General features: G+C 38.7%; 1 protein-coding gene across 1 annotated transcript; it reads right to left on the minus strand.

The window, feature by feature from the left end:
• Positions 1-5,377: 5,377 nt before the first annotated feature.
• PTGS2 (prostaglandin-endoperoxide synthase 2) lies at positions 5,378-12,777 on the minus strand. The gene is made up of 10 exons (XM_059412796.1): positions 12,599-12,777; positions 11,649-11,765; positions 11,383-11,526; positions 10,580-10,723; positions 9,772-9,953; positions 9,098-9,181; positions 8,745-8,991; positions 8,164-8,450; positions 7,625-7,772; positions 5,378-7,463 (listed from the first exon to the last, which is right to left on the minus strand). Exons 1-10 carry the CDS (start codon positions 12,648-12,650, stop codon positions 7,054-7,056), a joined length of 1,815 nt encoding a protein of 604 aa, XP_059268779.1. The 5' UTR covers positions 12,651-12,777; the 3' UTR covers positions 5,378-7,053.
• Positions 12,778-16,734: the final 3,957 nt, after the last annotated feature.

Below are 16,734 nucleotides of genomic sequence, written 5' to 3' on the forward strand. Positions count from 1 at the left end.
TTAGCCAGGCTGACATATAAAATGGACCATTACAGGGTGCCTGGGTGGCTCAGTCCTTAAACATGTGCCTTCAGCTCAGATCAAGATCTCAGACTCCTGGGATGACACCCCACATTGGGCTCCCTGCTCAGCAAAGAGCCTGCGTCTCCCTCTCCCACTTTCCCCGCTGTGTTCCTTCTCTTCATGTCTCTCTCTGTCAAATAAATAAAGATCTTTTAAAAGATAAAAATTAGGGACACCTGGGTGGCTCAGTTGGTTAAGCGGCTGCCTTCGGCTCAGGTCATGATCCCAGCGTCCTGGGATCGAGTCCCACATCGGGCTCCTTGCTTGGCAGGGAGCCTGCTTCTCCCTCTGCCTTTGCCTGCCACTCTGTCTGCCTGTGCTTGCTCTCGCTTCTCTCTCTATGACAAATAAATAAATAAAATCTTAAAAAAAAAAAAGATAAAAATTAAAATTAAATTTTAAAAAAATTGTGGCACCTGGATGGTTCAGTAGGTTAAAGCCTTTGCCTTCAGCTTGGGTCATGATCCCAGGGTACTAGGATCGAGCCCACATCGGGCTCTTTGCTCAGCAGGGAGCCTGCTTCCTCCTCTCTCTGCCTGCCTCTACTTGTGATCTCTGTCAAATAAATAAATAAAAATCTTAAATAAAATAAAATAAAATAAAGTAATAAAATTAACCATTACAGTTAATCTTTTAAATTTTAATGAATCTAATAGGTGTCTAGTAGTATCTCACTGTAGTTTTAATTTTCATGTCCCTGATGACTAATGATGTTGAATGTATTTTCTTTTATATATATATATGTTTTTTTTAAAGATTTTATTTATTTATTTGACACAGAGAGAGAGATCACAAGTAGGCAGAGAGGCAGGCAGAGAGAGAGGGGGAAGCAGGCTCCCTGCTGAGCAGAGAGCCCGATGTGGGGCTTGATCCCAGGCCCCTGAGATCATGACCTGAGCCAAAGGCAGAGGTTTAACCCACTGAGCCACCCAGGCACCCCCGTATTTTCATGTACTTATTGGATATTCACATGTCAGTAAGTTTCTGTTTTTATCTTTTGCTTATTCTTACTAAGTTATTATTTTTGCTATTTAGAGTTAGTTAAACGTTCTACATTCCAGTCCTTGTTAGATGTGTGTGTTATGACTATTTTCTGAGTCTATTCATTTTCCTAGCATCGTCTTTTGATGAGAAACTTTTCTTGTTTTATGAAGTAAACCATTAATCTTTTTATCTTTTAGGGTTGGTACTTGATGGATCTTAAACTCTTTGCCTACTATGGAAGATATTATTCCATAATTGTTTCTGAAAGCTTTATAGTTTTCATCTGTGAATAATCTTGAATTAATTTGTGTGTGTTGTGAGGTACAATCGAGTTTCCTTCTATTCATGTAGATGTTCAATTTTCTCAGACCATTTGTTGAAAAGACTTTTGATGGGACACCTGGGTGGCTCCATGGGTTAAAGCCTCTGCCCTCAGCCCAGGTCATGATCCCAGGGTCCTGAGATCAAGTCCTGCATCAGGCTCTCTGCTCTGCGGGGAGCCTGCTTCCCCCTCGCTGCCTCTCTGCCTACTTGTGATCTCTGTCTGTCAAATAAATAAATAAAATCTTTAAAACAAAAAGAAAAGAAAAGACCTTTGGGGGTTTATTTATTAAATTGCATTGCCACCATTGTCACCTACACAACTGTCAGACTGATTTAGAATCTCCATCCTAATTCTAAATTTTTTAGAGAGAGAATTTTATTTTCCCTGCTTGGTTGGATGTCCACTTAAGGACAGTCAATTGTGGCAGTTTGGATAAGTGCCAAGGAAATCAAATGATACAAAAGTGGCCTATAAACCTGTTCTTATCACCAAGAGCGATGTCTCTTCCTTTTTTTTTTTTACTTTTTACTTTGAAATAACTGTAAATTCACAGGAAGTTGCAAAGAAATGTAGGGGGAGTACCATGCAACCTTCAGACCACCTCCTCTGATGTTAACATCTTACATTATAGTTATATATATATAATCATCATAGAATAGGTAACTTTAAGAGACTGCCTTTTTTTTCACTAAGCATAACTCGAGTTCTATCCAAGTTTTTCATGTATGATTAGTTGTATTTGTTTTACTGCATAGTACTCCATGGTTTGGGTATACCACAGTTTGCTACAGTTTGTTTAACTATTAACCTTTTGAAGAATATTTGAATTATTTCTAGTTTTGTGCTATTATGAATAAAGTTGCTAGGAAGCTTCATATAGAGATTTTTATGTGAATATAGGTTATTTTTCTGGGATACATACCCAAGAGTACAATGCTAGATTGTATCATGTAGGAGGTGAAATAAAGTTAAAAATCCAAAGATTTCCATGCCCTAATCTCTATACCATGTGAATATGTTGCCTTTCATGGTACAGGGGACTTTGTATATGTGAAAAAAAATTTTGGATCTTGAGGGAAGGAGATTTTCCTGGATTATCTTCATGGGCCCAACGTAATAAAAAGGGTCCTTATGGGAGAGAGGCAAGAGGATCAGAGTCAGCTGAGCTTTGAAGGTAAAAAAATGGACCATGAGCCAAGTAATGCAGGTAGCCTCTAGAAGCTAGAAAAGGCAAAAGACAGATTCTCCCCTAGAGCTTCCAGAAGAAACACAGCCCTACTGACACTTTGATTTTAACTCATAAGATCTATTTCTTACTTCTGAACCTCCAGGACTGTAGATAATAAATTTGTGTTGTTTGAATCCATTAAGTTTGTTGTAATTTGTCATAGCATCAATAGAAAACTAATGTACATGGTAAGAGAGTTTTTAGTTTTAGAAGAAACTGCTGAACTATTTCTCCAGAGTGGGTATCTCTGTCTTCTAAGATCTTACTCTTCCTTTAAGAATCACCACATATTGGGGTACCTGGGTGGTTCAGTGCGTTAAGCCTCTGCCTTCGGCTCAGGTCATGATCTCAGAGTCCTGGGGTTTAGACCCGCATGGGTCTCTCTGCTCAGAGGGGAGCCTGCTTCCTCCTCTCTCTCTTGTCTGCCTCTCCACCAACTTGTGATCTCTGTCAAATAAATAAATAAAATTTAAAAATAAATAAAACAAATTAGAAATAAGAATCACCACATATTCTTCTTCTTTCATGAGTCTTATGCTTGTTCACTTATTGAATATTTTATTTTATTATTATTTTTTTATTTAAAGATTTTTATTATTTATTTGACAGAGAGAGATCACAAGTAGGCAGAGAGGAGGAAGCAGGCTCTCTGCTCAGCAGAGAGCAGAGAGCCCGATGCAGGACTCGATCCCAGGACCCTGAGATCATGACCTGAGCCGAAGGCAGTGGCTCAACCCACTGAGCCACCCAGGCGCCCGACTTATTGAATATTTTATAATGCCTTTTAAGTACCACTGTTCTGAGACCAGTGAATAATGCAAACAAGGCATGAAATTCTACTGAGGGGCCATAGGCATGAAATTCTACTGAGGGGACACAGATAATAAATAAACATACAAATCAAGGTAATAACAGAAATAAATGCCATAAAGAAGATGAAAGAGCTTTTGTAGTTGGCATTAGTTTACGTGGTTGGAGAAGGCCTGAGAGGGAAAATTTGAGCCAGGCTTTGGCTGTTGAAAAGGATCCAGCCATGTGGAAATCTAAAGAAGGATCATTTGAAACAGGGGCAACAGCTTGAGAATCCCTGCTGGTGAGCAAGCAATGGAGCTTGCTGGAGCACAGTGAGCAAGGGCAGGAAATTATGGTGAATGAGGTCAGATAGGCAGGGGATTGATCACTGAGACACACTATGATAGGATAAGGAGTTTAGGTTTGTCCATTGCATAATAGGACGCTATCAGATTTCAAACAGGAGAGGAACATTATCTGATGTATGGTTGAAAATGACCACTCTCATCATCATAAGGAGAATGGTTTGGAATGAGGCAAGAACAGAAGGAAAGCCAATTGAGAGGTAATTGCATCAACTAGGTTGGTATATTAGAGAAAAGGTGACAGGTGCAGAATTTGTTTGTGGATTATAGTCAAAACTGCTGTGTGATTGACCATGGGCATGAAGAAAAGAGGGGATTCTGCTTGAGAACAAGGAGATGGTGGTGTCCTTAACTTTGGATTATTATGATTTTGGGTATGTGGTATGAAGTGGGCAAAGTTGGTAAGATAAGCCATTTAAGTTTATGCATTTGAGTGGGTAAGTTGTCAATGAGATTGTTCTGGTGAAATAAGTTTGGGAGTGATAATGTTTCAATATATGAGCTTGGATGGGATTCACCTGGAAGAGGGCAGATAAAAAGGTGGATGAAGACACTTCAATTTATAGATACAATGGAGGATGAAGAGATTTTTTTTTTTTTTTTTTAAATCTGAGTAATAGCACTGCATGAAGACCAGGAGAGTTTCAAACCAAGAACCAAGAAAAGAAAATCTTTAAGGGGGCGCCTGGGTGGCTCAGGACCCTGGGATCGAGCCCCACGTCGGACTCTCTGCTCTGCAGGGAGCCTGCTTCCTCCCCTCTCTCTGCCTGCCTCTCTGCCTACTTGTGATTTCTCTCTCTGTCAAATAAATAAAATCTTAAAAAAAAAATCTTTCAGTAAAAAAACTATAGACGTTTGTGCTGAACACTACTAAGAAGTCAAACAGATTAGGAGGATGGCTGAAACAAACTTGTGCCAGTTAAGTATAATGGAGGGAGAGTAGATAAGGAATGAAGGCATGATTGTAAGGAAATGAGATAAATGGGGTGATGAAAAGTAAAGAAGTCAGTCAATCAGTAGGCTCAATGAAACCAGAGTTACATGTTTAAATATGAGTACTAAGATAGGTGAATTAGAAGGTAAGTCAAGAAGATTCTTGAAATCAAGATTTTGGTTTAATAGTATAGCAACTGATAAGATCAAGATATGTATACAGTCATAGGAAATACGGAAAAAGCCATCACAGGAATGAAAGCCAAGGAAGAGAAAAGCCACAAGGATGTTAAATAGGTGGTCCTGGTAGATAATGCTATTACCAAAATATCAGCATTAGGAGTACAATGGAAGCCCTTGAGCCAGGTACCAATGGTTTGCCCAGTTCTTGGAACTTGTTAATTTTGTACTTCCTTAGCCCTTTATCTTATTCTTTGCCTTCTGTATGCTTGGGTTTTTTTTTTTCTTTATTCCAGGTTAGCCAATGAAAACAAGTTTGTTGCTATCTCCTATAGCACAAAGCACACATTTTCCAATAGTGTTGCAATGAACAAAGGACAGCTTCTTTAAGAAACCTCTCTGACTGAGGAAGAACTTCTTCATTCATGGAGTCAGGTCCAGAACAGATAGAAGACAAGGGTATACATATAGTGCTTTAGAGAAATCATACATCATAGGACAAAAACATATGGAAACAGTCAAAATTTATTTTAGAAGGGATTTTTTCCATTCTTAAATAGTATAAAAATAAACAGGCATTTGTTTTGGCACTTACATACGTAAATTTAAATACACATTTGTCTGAGGCACCAAACCTTTCATTTTACATTCCAAATTCCCAGGTTCAGTCAGCAGGATGATGTTAAGGTTTTTTGTTTTTTTTTTTTAATCAGTGAAGTCAAAAGCTTTTTATATGAGCCCTTCTAATATTGACTATTTCTTACTTAACTATAAACTTTTTAAACATAAAATCTTAAAAATTCCCCTGAGTTATTTCCTTTAATGAAATTTCATTTTCTTCTAACTAAAAGACGTGTTTTTTCTTTTACAAATACTGATGTTATCTGTAATCAGTGCTTGATTTAAAAATATTAAAACCAAAAAAATATTAAAACCCATAGTGCCCTGCACATGTCCCCTCAATAAGTTATAGCTGAATGAATTAATGAAGGATCCATAGGTCCTTCAAAAATGTGTAAGAGGTCAGTCTTATAGTATATCCAGACTAATGAGACACAGTGGTCTCTGGGCTGGTATATAGATAAATCTTCTATATATCAATTTCAACTTTCTGTATTTCAGTATACCAGACTTAGGTTCCTGAAAATTTATTCAAAAATCTTAATAATTTATCTTATAGTTTATATATTAATTCAGAGTTAATCTCAAAGATCTACTGATTCTCACACAATGCAAAAGAAAAAAAAATGATTTCAGCTTAAACCTAGTTTATAATGTCCTAACAAAACATAAATAATAATACTCAATAAATTAAGTAGTATACAGTACCAGCAAATGTCAGCTGACAATGAGATGTGGAAAAGAAACATTATCTTCCCAGAAACTATTCAGGATTTGTTTGGTTTTGCTTTTAAATAGGAAAGGACATTCATTAGAACAGAAATATAACTTTCTTCCATCAACAACTCCCTACAGTTCTTTGTAAGGCCATTAGTCTCATTGTAGGCTTCTTCTGCTTCACAGAGTTTGAAGTGATAAAGTTCTCTGCCTTTCATATAAAATGCCTCTGTGTAGAGGCCTTTAAGGGCTGTGTGTTGTTTTGTTTTTTATTTTTCATTCCTCTTAAGAGGAGCTAACTTACTAGTAGTCCTGAGCTGAGGTTTTCTGAAAACTTCTGCAAGTTCAGATAAGAAAGTACAAGAGTCCAAACAAAGAAAGATGTACTCAGAACTTTAAAACCAAGAAAACAAAAAAGTAAACTGATCAGAAGAGTTTCTCCCAGCACGGTGGCTAACAGAAGAAAAGAAACAGTGTGCAGGTAGTTGCTTCTAATGCTTCCTGGAAGATACACTAGAAATCCCGACAGTGCGGAAAAACACTTGCAGCATTTTTTGCCATCTTGGAACAGAGTTTAAATGTCTGAACACCTTTGCTTTTGTTCTTATTATAAATATAAACTGAAATTCAAGTAAAAGGATGTCAAACTCACTTACAAAACAATGACAACTGTTTTCCCCTTTAACCTGAAGACATCTTTAAAGTAGTGACATGAAAATTTCACAAGTATGACCCCTTTCTCCTTAACAGAAGATGTTAAGTAATATAGGAGTTTAACATAAATATTAAATAATTAAGTTAAAAGAAATCGTCCATATAAATAAATAAATATGATTAACAGGCTTCTACAGTTCGGTGGACCGTTCTTTTAGCAGGACTGTGGGATTGATGTCATCTAGTCCGGAGTGTGAAGAGCTTGCATTAATAGTGACTGTCTTGGTGAGCTGGGGGTCTTGAACACTGAATGCAGTAAAAGGACAGCCCTTCACGTTGTTGCAGATGAGAGACTGAATGGAGGCAGTGTTGATGATTTTAAAGCCTACTTCTCCACCGAAAGTACTAGGCTTCCAGTAGTCAGGCGAACAGATGGGATTACCCATAAGTCCTTTCAAGGAGAATGGTGCTCCCATTTCTACCATGGTCTCACCAAAGATGGCATCTGGACGAGGCTTTTCTACCAGGAGGGCTGGATACAGCTCCATGGCATCGATATCTCCATAAAGGGCCTCTAACCCTGCAGCCATTTCCTTCTCTCCTATGAAGGTGACAAAGACAGATATACAACCAATGTAAAAGTCTTTACCAAAAAAAAAAAAAAAGAAAAAAGAAAAGTTTTAACCCTTGACTCAATTCCCTTTCAACTTCTCTGTTGTTTCCATTTGACCCTTGATTCTTCATAAAAAACCTCTCTCTCACCTGTAAGTTCCTCGAAAGACGCGTAGGGCTTCAGCCGAAAGCGTTTGCGGTACTCATTCAGAGACTGGTACTTCATCTGTCTGCTCTGGTCAATTGAGGCCTTTGCTACTTGTTGTACTGCAGCTGGAACATTCCTACCACCCGCAACCTGCGGAAAATAAATCGTATAACACCATTTTTAGTCATCTTGATGATGATTTCTACTTTAAAAGCACTCATTCCCTGGGTGGGGTACACAGGACTGACATTCCCAGCTGAGACCTAAACTATCCAAGTTACAAAGATTTATCTCTATCATCTACAGATTAGGTATTTTTAAGCCGTGACTACCTATCGCTATTTGATAGCCAGAGACTACCAGTTTATAGACTTTTTTTTTTCATGTTTAGACTTTTCAAAAAAAATGGTAGACTTCTATTTTCAAGAGAAATGACTAGCAAAATATTACTCTTTCAGTAAGTTTAAGAAAAATAATTTTGATGGTGGAAATTCTAGTGACTGAGTAGTCCTTTGTTTTGTTTTTCAGTAACAAGGCTTACCCTGCCAGCAATTTGCCTGCTGAAGGATTCCACAAACTGGGTAAGCCCATGTTCCAGCAGTATAGAGTTGTTGTAGACAAACTGTTGGAAATTGTACTCCTGGTCATCTATTTGCAAAGTGTCAGGCAGAAGGGGATGCCAGTGGTAGAGCGTGTTAAACTCAGCAGCAATACGGTTTTGGTACTGGAATTGTTGGTTGAAAAGCAGCTCTGGGTCAAACTTCAGCTTGAAGTGATAGCCACTCAAGTGCTGTACATAGTCTTCAATCACAATCTTAATGGTTTCTCCTATGTACACAAAATAAAGACATTTAGAGCATTCATTCTCTGATTACCAACTTTCACGCAACTGAAATGCAGTTTTGTGAATCCGCTATTCCCTCACTTCTATTGTGTCCCTTAAACTATCAACACAAAAGGTATTTATATTACCAATCCTGCTCAAGGATTGAATTTAATAGAGAGCATGTGATTTTACCTTCACCACGTTCTCCCAGAATTAGTTAAAACATATCAAAGGTAGCAAGTTCATTTTCTCTGCGGAGGAGAGTTGCATTTAAATGATTTTCTCCTCTTGCTTACCTATCAATATGAGCCGGCTCGTCTGGAACAGACGCTCATCATCCCACTCTGGGTGCTCCTGTTTCAGCACATCACACACTCTGTTATGTTCCCGCAGCCAGATCGTGGCATACATCATCAGACCAGGCACCAGCCCAAAGACTTCCTGGCCCACAGCAAACCGCAGGTGTTCAGGAACATGGGGTGGGTAGATCATCTCCACCTGAGTATCTTTGACTGTGGGAGGATACACCTCTCCATCAATTACCTGAAGAACAATGGCAACCAAAATGTTAAATTTTAGTCAGCAGAAGTTTCTAAATACAGGTAAGTCATGAGTCATAACTAATTCTTAAGATTCAAATAGAACGAACCTGGTATTTCATTTTTCCATCCTTGAAGAGGCGCAATTTATGTTGTCTATCCAAAGTTTCCCCATAAACATGGTTTAAGTCCACCTAGAAAAGATGGAAAAACTTTAATTTGTTGCTGCTGAAGTTTGTATAACGTGTCTATAATATAATTTACCATTAAATAATTTGATAAAACACTTTTCTCAAAGCCAAAAAATACTTAGTTTATCCACTGATACTACAAACCTATGTCTCTTGTGTTGAAAGGTATTTAGTGTTAAGTATGTAATATGCTTCACTATAGCTATATGATATTTCTTTTAATAAGCATCAGAATATATATTACTGATCTAAAATTCTTACTGGCAAATTGAAACTGTCACTTAACTACAAGGGATAAGAATGCTGCAAAAAATCTCATAATATTTAAAGCATCATAATCAGAGTACAAATATGTTTTAAGACACCACTTTTTGCAGTGCCAATATTTTAAACTAAAAATATAAGAGCCAAATTACAAATATTATGCCTATATGCATGTGTGTCTGCATGCGTATTTTTTACTAAGCCAGTGAATCAAAAATGGAAATTCCATTAAGAGCATTTAAGAAGAGGGTAAACTTGGTGTAGCAAAAATACACACACACAGCACTCAGTTATTTTTGCTATAATTTCACTTTATATAACTGTCTTACCCCATGGCCCAGTCCTTTGGTGAAACCTGGCCCTCGCTTATGATCTGTCTTGAAAAATTGATGGGTGAAGTGCTGGGCAAAGAATGCAAACATCATATTTGTGCCCTGGGGATCAGGAATGAACTTTCTTCTTAGAAGAAATTTTTCCACAATCTCTTTAGAATCAGGAAGCTCTTTCTTGCCTGAAAAATGAGAAAGCTAAGATAAGAATTCATTAACAAATCCAAGGAAGTATCTATTTCCTACGGGGCCTTCCTCACCTACAGAAGAAAAGAATTACAACATAAATTAAAGTTCTAAGATATGGGGAAACACATTCTTACTGAATTAATTTTACGTTGTATCTATTTTATTTAACTAGTATTAATTTGGTTTTAATGAAACAATTTGAAAACAGTAAAGACATTAAACCAAAATGTCCATTCACTTTCATGAATAGTTGATAAGATACACTTTTCAAGAAAAAAATCTCTGAGATATCCTTAAAAGAGCAAACAATGGGGCGCCTGGGTGGCTCAGTGGGTTAAAGCCTCTGCCTTCGGCTCAGGCCATGATCTCAGGGTCCTGGGATCGAGCCCCACATCGGGCTCTCTGCTCCGCAGGGAGCCTGCTTCCTCCTCTCTCTCTGCTTGCCTCTCTATGCTACTTGTGATTTGTCAAATGAATAAATAAAATCTTTTAAAAAAAAAAAAGAGCAAACAATATGCTTTTATTAACAAATAAATGATAGTTCAGGGCTGAATTTTCTAGGTAACAATCCAATCCCTACTGCAATGAATACATCTCTGACTGCCTCCCCGACACTTACCTTTCACACCCATGGGTGTTGGACAGTCATCCGCCACAGGGGGAAGAGCTCTGGTATAGTAGGAGAGATTAGAAAAGGCTTCCCAGCTTTTATAGCCATAGTCCACATTGTAAGTTGGTGGACTCTCAATGAAATGTGACCTGGCTGAAATTTAAGGAAAAAAATTTGTTTTATTTGTGCCCACATCGATGTTCCTTTTAATTGTAAAATGTACAAAGTGGCAGGAAAGATGGACTTTAATTTCAACAAAGACAACCCATTGTAGAACAGTTACACTGAAGTCCAACTGCCACTTGTACTTAAAAAAATCAGGAAAAATGATTCACTAAAATGCATCTTTAATGAAGTATATATACTTTTACATAAAACATGATCTAGCCATCTTGATTTTTCAAATAATCACTCACCTACCACTTAAGAGGCCTATGAAGGAAAGTTTGGGCAAGACACATGCTTTAGTAATAATTTTCTTGCTGACCCAAATCCAGATTAACCAGATTATTTTACTAGGTGCAATCCTGTGGTCCACGACATTGAATAAACTGGACCACACTTCCTTCATGGATTGGCAGAGCAGTGAATTTATAAGAGGTATACAAAATTTAAGTAGAATTGTGATTGTGAGACAGAATTTTGTAAACTGAATGGGACTGAGATGTATTTTGAGCCATTAAGACAAAAGGCAAACTAAAAAGGTATTTTGACAAAGTTGAAAAGAGATTTCGGGATTAGGCTCAATAATCAAGTTTTATAAAGAACAATTTTCTTTGAGGAAACTGAAAACCTTAGAGACTTGTACTTACATGTCAACACGTATCTCATAATTACATTTCGCAGGAAGGGAATGTTATTGACAATGTTCCAGACTCCCTTGAAGTGGGTAAGTATGTAGTGCACTGTATTCGGAGTGGGTTTCAGGAGTAATTTTACTCTTGTCAGAAATTCAGCTGCAGAAAGAGGGAAAAAAAGAAAAAAGAAAGATTAGCAGGACCCATTTTAAGATACTAGAGTGTAAAGTGATAATTACATGTATCCCCAGTCCAAATAAGGGCACCCAAAGCACACTTACGTGTTGAACAGTTTTCACCATAGAATCCTGTTCGAGAGCAGTCACACATATACTGTTCAAATCCTATACTCATACATACACCTTGGTTTTGACATGGGTTGGAACAGCAAGGATTCACTACAATAAAAGTAAGGACAGTAAGTAAGTTATTCTCTACCTTCTTAATCTTGATATACACATTTAATTGTTTTACATAGTATGGGTCAACTTTACGTAAATAAATTCAAGAAATATACAGGTAATCATGGGAAAACAATTTTTTAACCTGTGGCACCGAATAATTTATAAAGGAAATACCAACTTTGTATTCTAAATAAGGGTAACAATATTCAACCAGGGAAGTGATGTTGCTAAGATTTTCCTTTAGAAACCTTTTAGATGTTTAAATCAGCTTTTGAAGACCTCAAAGAAGTAGCATTTTTGTAACTAAAGTGGACATATCTAATACATTAATCAAATTTAGGGGAAATTTCGGGGTAAAAACAGCTTACCGTTAAAATATTTTGCTCATCTTAAAAAACAAAACAAAACAAACTAACAAAAAACAGCTGGGCTTTCCTGAGTCGTGAAAGCACTAGAGTATTTAAAACAATGGCTCCCATTCCTGAACAGTAGGCACCCCACACAAACATTTATTATTTCACATATATTATTGATCGATCCTGTCTTATCAGATGACAATCTGCAAATTAGTATCACTGTCCCTATTTAGCAGATGAGAAAAGTAGCGCACACCGCTAAGGTAACCGGCTCGGGATGATCAGAGCTGGTGGCAAAGCTGGGGCGTCCACCCAATTCTTTTGGACTCTAATGGTCCAAACTCTCTACCAAGTCAAACATCGTCTCCTTTCCCGGACTGTTCAAAGTACCGGGAGGAAGGGGAGCTCAGCGGAATCTTAACGGCAATTACCGAGCCAAGGAGTCCCCGCTGCGGGGCGCCAGGTACCCACCTGCACCGCAGAGCGCCAGGGCGGCGCAGAGAAGCAGGGCGCCGGCAAGCATCGCGGCGGCAGCGGGCGGAGCGCGGGCGGGCGGAGGCGTTGCCGTACTTGGGCTCCGGGCTGCAGAGCGGAAGCAGGCGCTGGGCGAAGTCACCGGCGAAATGCTGACACTCGCTGCAAGTTGTTTGACAACTGGAAGCTAACGGCGAGAACCTTCCTTTTATGCGTAAAAACTAAGCCCACGTGACGGCATGACTGTTTCTTTCCGCCTCTTTAAAACTCTACCCCCCTCCACAACGCTCTCCTCCCCCCCCCCCCCCCCCGTCTATTTAAATAATTGCGTAAGACCGGGTGAAGGCTGGATTTTTTACCCACGCAAATGAGAAAATCGGAAACCTGGGAAGCTGCCCTCGGCTTCCCCAAGGCGGGGGCAAAGCGAAGTCGCCTCCCCCACCCCCGCCCCGCTGCGATCTGGTTCTTCTCCCCCAGTCCCTCAGCTCCGGAGTGCGATTTGCTCCAGATTCCCCTTCTCCCTGTCTTTTGACCCGGAATTTTAGAGAGCCGGTGCCTTAGCGGATCCCACTGCGGGAGCGAGGATATAATGCTTCCTCTCCGGGAATCCGAGCGGCCGGAGGTCCCCGAGCGCAGGGAATCTCCCTGCGCGGCCCTCCCCATTGTCTCATCCCCAGGTCTTAGGGGGCCGAGGAGTCACAGTCTGGACAGACTGGGCCAAAAAAGACTGTTTTATACGTCATGTATTTCAAACGTCATGATTTCAGTGACGACCCATAACCTAGAGCATACGGAGTGCATACATACATTACACTCTTTTTATTTGGCCGAATTAACTATAAGAGCTATCGTCAGTTTACATTAACTGTAAAATGTAAATTCCTCTCCACAATTTGCTCCTCAGCAGCTATCCTGTAAACAGTCCATCCGAGCTTGAGCAATCACCACTATAACGTTTCCGCTGCTCTGGTAACAAGGGAAGGGAAAGGGTCCAGATCTGCTGGAATGCTAATACTCAAAACTTAAGCTTTAATGCATTTCCATCTCTGCTGCACGGGTTTTCACTGCTTTGGTCACCGGCCCTTCACAGGAGATACACGAAAAAGAAACTAGGTTTTTAAAGTTTGTTTCTTTAAGTCATTTCTGCCCACTTGTCCAAGATGATGAATGTGACAATGTATCAAAGTACAACACTGCATTTATTTTTCAGTTGTCTGGGTTTATTAGTGCAAATCTTCTATTCTTGTTTTGGAACACAGTTTTGATGAGGAGTTGAGTGGAATGGATGGAAAAGACGGATGAGTTTGACAATTTTGAATTTTTATCATCCTTTGCCTTTATTTAATGTCTTTTTGTGGTGTGAGCGTGAAATAGAAAGAAAAAGGAAGAAAGAAAAGAAAGGAAGGAATGAAAGAAAAGAAAGAGAAAGCAAGAAAGTAAGTTAGTTACCAGAATCAAAGTGGAGAATAAAACGTTCAAAGCCATACATTCTTAACACTAATGGAAAAAAAAAAGAAGCATAAAACCTGAGGTAACACTATACCAGATGTCTCAATCTGTAGAAGTCTTTTTTTTTTTTTTTTAAGATTTTATTTATTTGACAGACAGAGATCGCAAGCAGGCAGAGAGGCCGGCAGAGAGAGGGAAAGGGAAGCAGGCTCCCTGCTGAGCAGAGAGCCCAATGCAGGGTTTGATCCCAGGACCCTGGGATCATGACCTGAGCTGAAGGTAGAGGTTTTAACCCACTTAGCCACCCAGGCACCCCTCAATCTGTAGAAGTCTTAAAAGAGAAAAGAAACTTACTTGAATTTCTTTTTCCTTACCATTTTGGTTAAGGTATTTATCTGATTTTACATGAGACATAAGTGACTAAAATTCCATCTCATCCAAGAAGCCTTTCTCCTCTAGTCATATTTAATCATTCAATTTATGACACTCCCATTTATTGTACTAAGTCTTACATGGAATTTTAACTAAGAGCATAATTTTTTAAAGACGTTAGGTGGTATCTACTAAAATTTTAAAGTGATATTTAGGACCACACATTTGAGCTTTTTTAAGGTGTCACATAAGATTCTATACTCTGACTCTAGTACTGCACTCAAATTCTACAGTGTAATCCTGAATTTATGTTGAAGTCATTATCATCCAATATCCACATTATGAGGTCTTAATTGTATATTCACTGTGTATCATTTCTTGTTCAAAGACAGACTGAATTTAAAGGTGAAGACAAAACAGTGTGTAGAGAATAATCGCATTTACACTACATGGAATGTAAAGACCTTGAACTCTCTTTCACAGTGAAAATTCAATGAAAAAAAACTATTTGGTTAAACTACTTGGTTGAACCTGTAATTTCAATGACATGGTAGAGTAGAGAGACTTCCATGTACTTATGCAGTCAGAAGGGAGTGCAAAGAGAAAATGACTTTAACGTTGGACACAGTTTAGAAAGGAAGTCCAAATATAGACTTGAGGAAAAACCATTATGGTATGATATATTAAATAGTTTTGACAAGTCTGAGACCATGAAATAGAATGGAAAGTACATTTGGGGATGCTGGTTATGAGAGGATATTAAATGTCCCAAACTGGGCGCCTGGGTGGCTCAGTGGGTTAAGCCGCTGCCTTCGGCTCAGGTCATGATCTCAGGGTCCTGGGATCGAGTCCCACATCGGGCTCTCTGCTCAGCAGGGAGCCTGCTTCCCTCTCTCTCTCTCTCTCTGCCTGCCTCTCCATCTACTTGTGATTTCTCTCGTCAAATAAATAAATAAAATCTTTAAAAAAAAAAAAAAATGTCCCAAACTAAATGTCCCATACCAAAGGGCTAAACCTGTTTTATATGGACAAGTGCTATGATTATTGTGCCTTGATAAATCACACCATAAAAAAATAAGGTTTTGATTATATAAAATCATAGATCTTATGTTCATATACATTTAGTGTTTCTATGTATATTTTAGATATATATATATATCTATGGTACAGATTTTTTTTTAATTAGTCTCTAAAATGTGTTGGGAAATGCTCTCATGAAAGAAAAATAAGCAAGTATATAAAAAATCTGCTATAGCATTCTGTTGAGTTTTACTGCCCCCTTCTGCTGCTTGAATTTCTTTTTTTTTTTTTTTTTTAAAGATTTTATTTATTTATTTGACAGAGAGAGATTACAAGTAGGCAGAGAGAGAGAGAGAGAGAGGGAAGCAGGCTCCCCGCCGAGCAGAGAGCCCGATGCGGGACTCGATCCCAGGACCCTGAGATCATGACCCGAGCCGAAGGCAGTGGCTTAACCCACTGAGCCACCCAGGCGCCCTGCTGCTTGAATTTCTATCAACTTATTTTTCTTTATGATGTGAAGACTGAATGAATATACTGAAAAGGAATGAAATAGTAATTGAAGTGATAAGCCATTGATATGAGTTAAAGGAAAATAGAAAATAAAGACTTTTAATATACCCCCAATTCCAAATGAGCTAACATTTAAAAAAAGATTTTATTTATTCATTAGAGAGAGAGCATGAGGGGAGGGGACAGAGGGACAGGGAGAAGCAGATTCTGGACTGAGCAAGGAGCCAGCTGTGTAGGGGGCTAGATCCCAGGATCCTGGGATCATGACCTGAGCCAAAGGCAGACACTTAACTGACTGAACCATCCAGGCACACCCAAAATGAGCTAAAATTTTTGAGAGAGACATTTCTTCTTGTTGAGCAGGGTTCCACCACTCAGACATGCAAGAATGCTCTGATCCACTGTCTTAGGCATGGAATCTCTTCCCATTCCCTCCCTTCTACTTTGGTTGGTTTAGTGATTCATTCAGAGGGAGTGGAGATTACCCCACGTCTTTTCATTCGTGGTACGCTGGCTAGAAGTATTTTGCCATCCTGCACCAAGGTTATTCTTAAGAGGTATTTTAGCAAAGTTATGCCACAGACTATATCTGTGGACGGAAATGCTACTTACAAAAATCCTCTATTTTAGTCTTTTAGTAGTAAATTCCGGTTGTGCACCCATTCCCGAAGCTGTTTAAGATGGAAGTTTCAAGGCTCTAAAGCATATTTTTTTAATTGAAAAAAAATTCTTATCACATAAATCAACAAAGAAATATCAGATAATATCAATTTTTGAGTTTT

The sequence above is a fragment of the Mustela nigripes genome, chromosome 10 (assembly GCF_022355385.1).
Source record: "Mustela nigripes isolate SB6536 chromosome 10, MUSNIG.SB6536, whole genome shotgun sequence".
NCBI lineage: Eukaryota > Metazoa > Chordata > Mammalia > Carnivora > Mustelidae > Mustela > Mustela nigripes.

Coding starts and splice junctions, on each gene's coding strand:
- PTGS2 (XM_059412796.1), bottom strand. CDS start 12,650: ATGCTTGCCGGCGCCCTGCTTCTCTGCGCCGCCCTGGCGCTCTGCGGT. Junction 11,527..11,648: donor TGGTGAAAACTGTTCAACAC/GTAAGTGTGCTT, acceptor CTCTTTCTGCAG/CTGAATTTCTGACAAGAGTA. Junction 7,464..7,624: donor GTCTTTCGAGGAACTTACAG/GTGAGAGAGAGG, acceptor TCACCTTCATAG/GAGAGAAGGAAATGGCTGCA.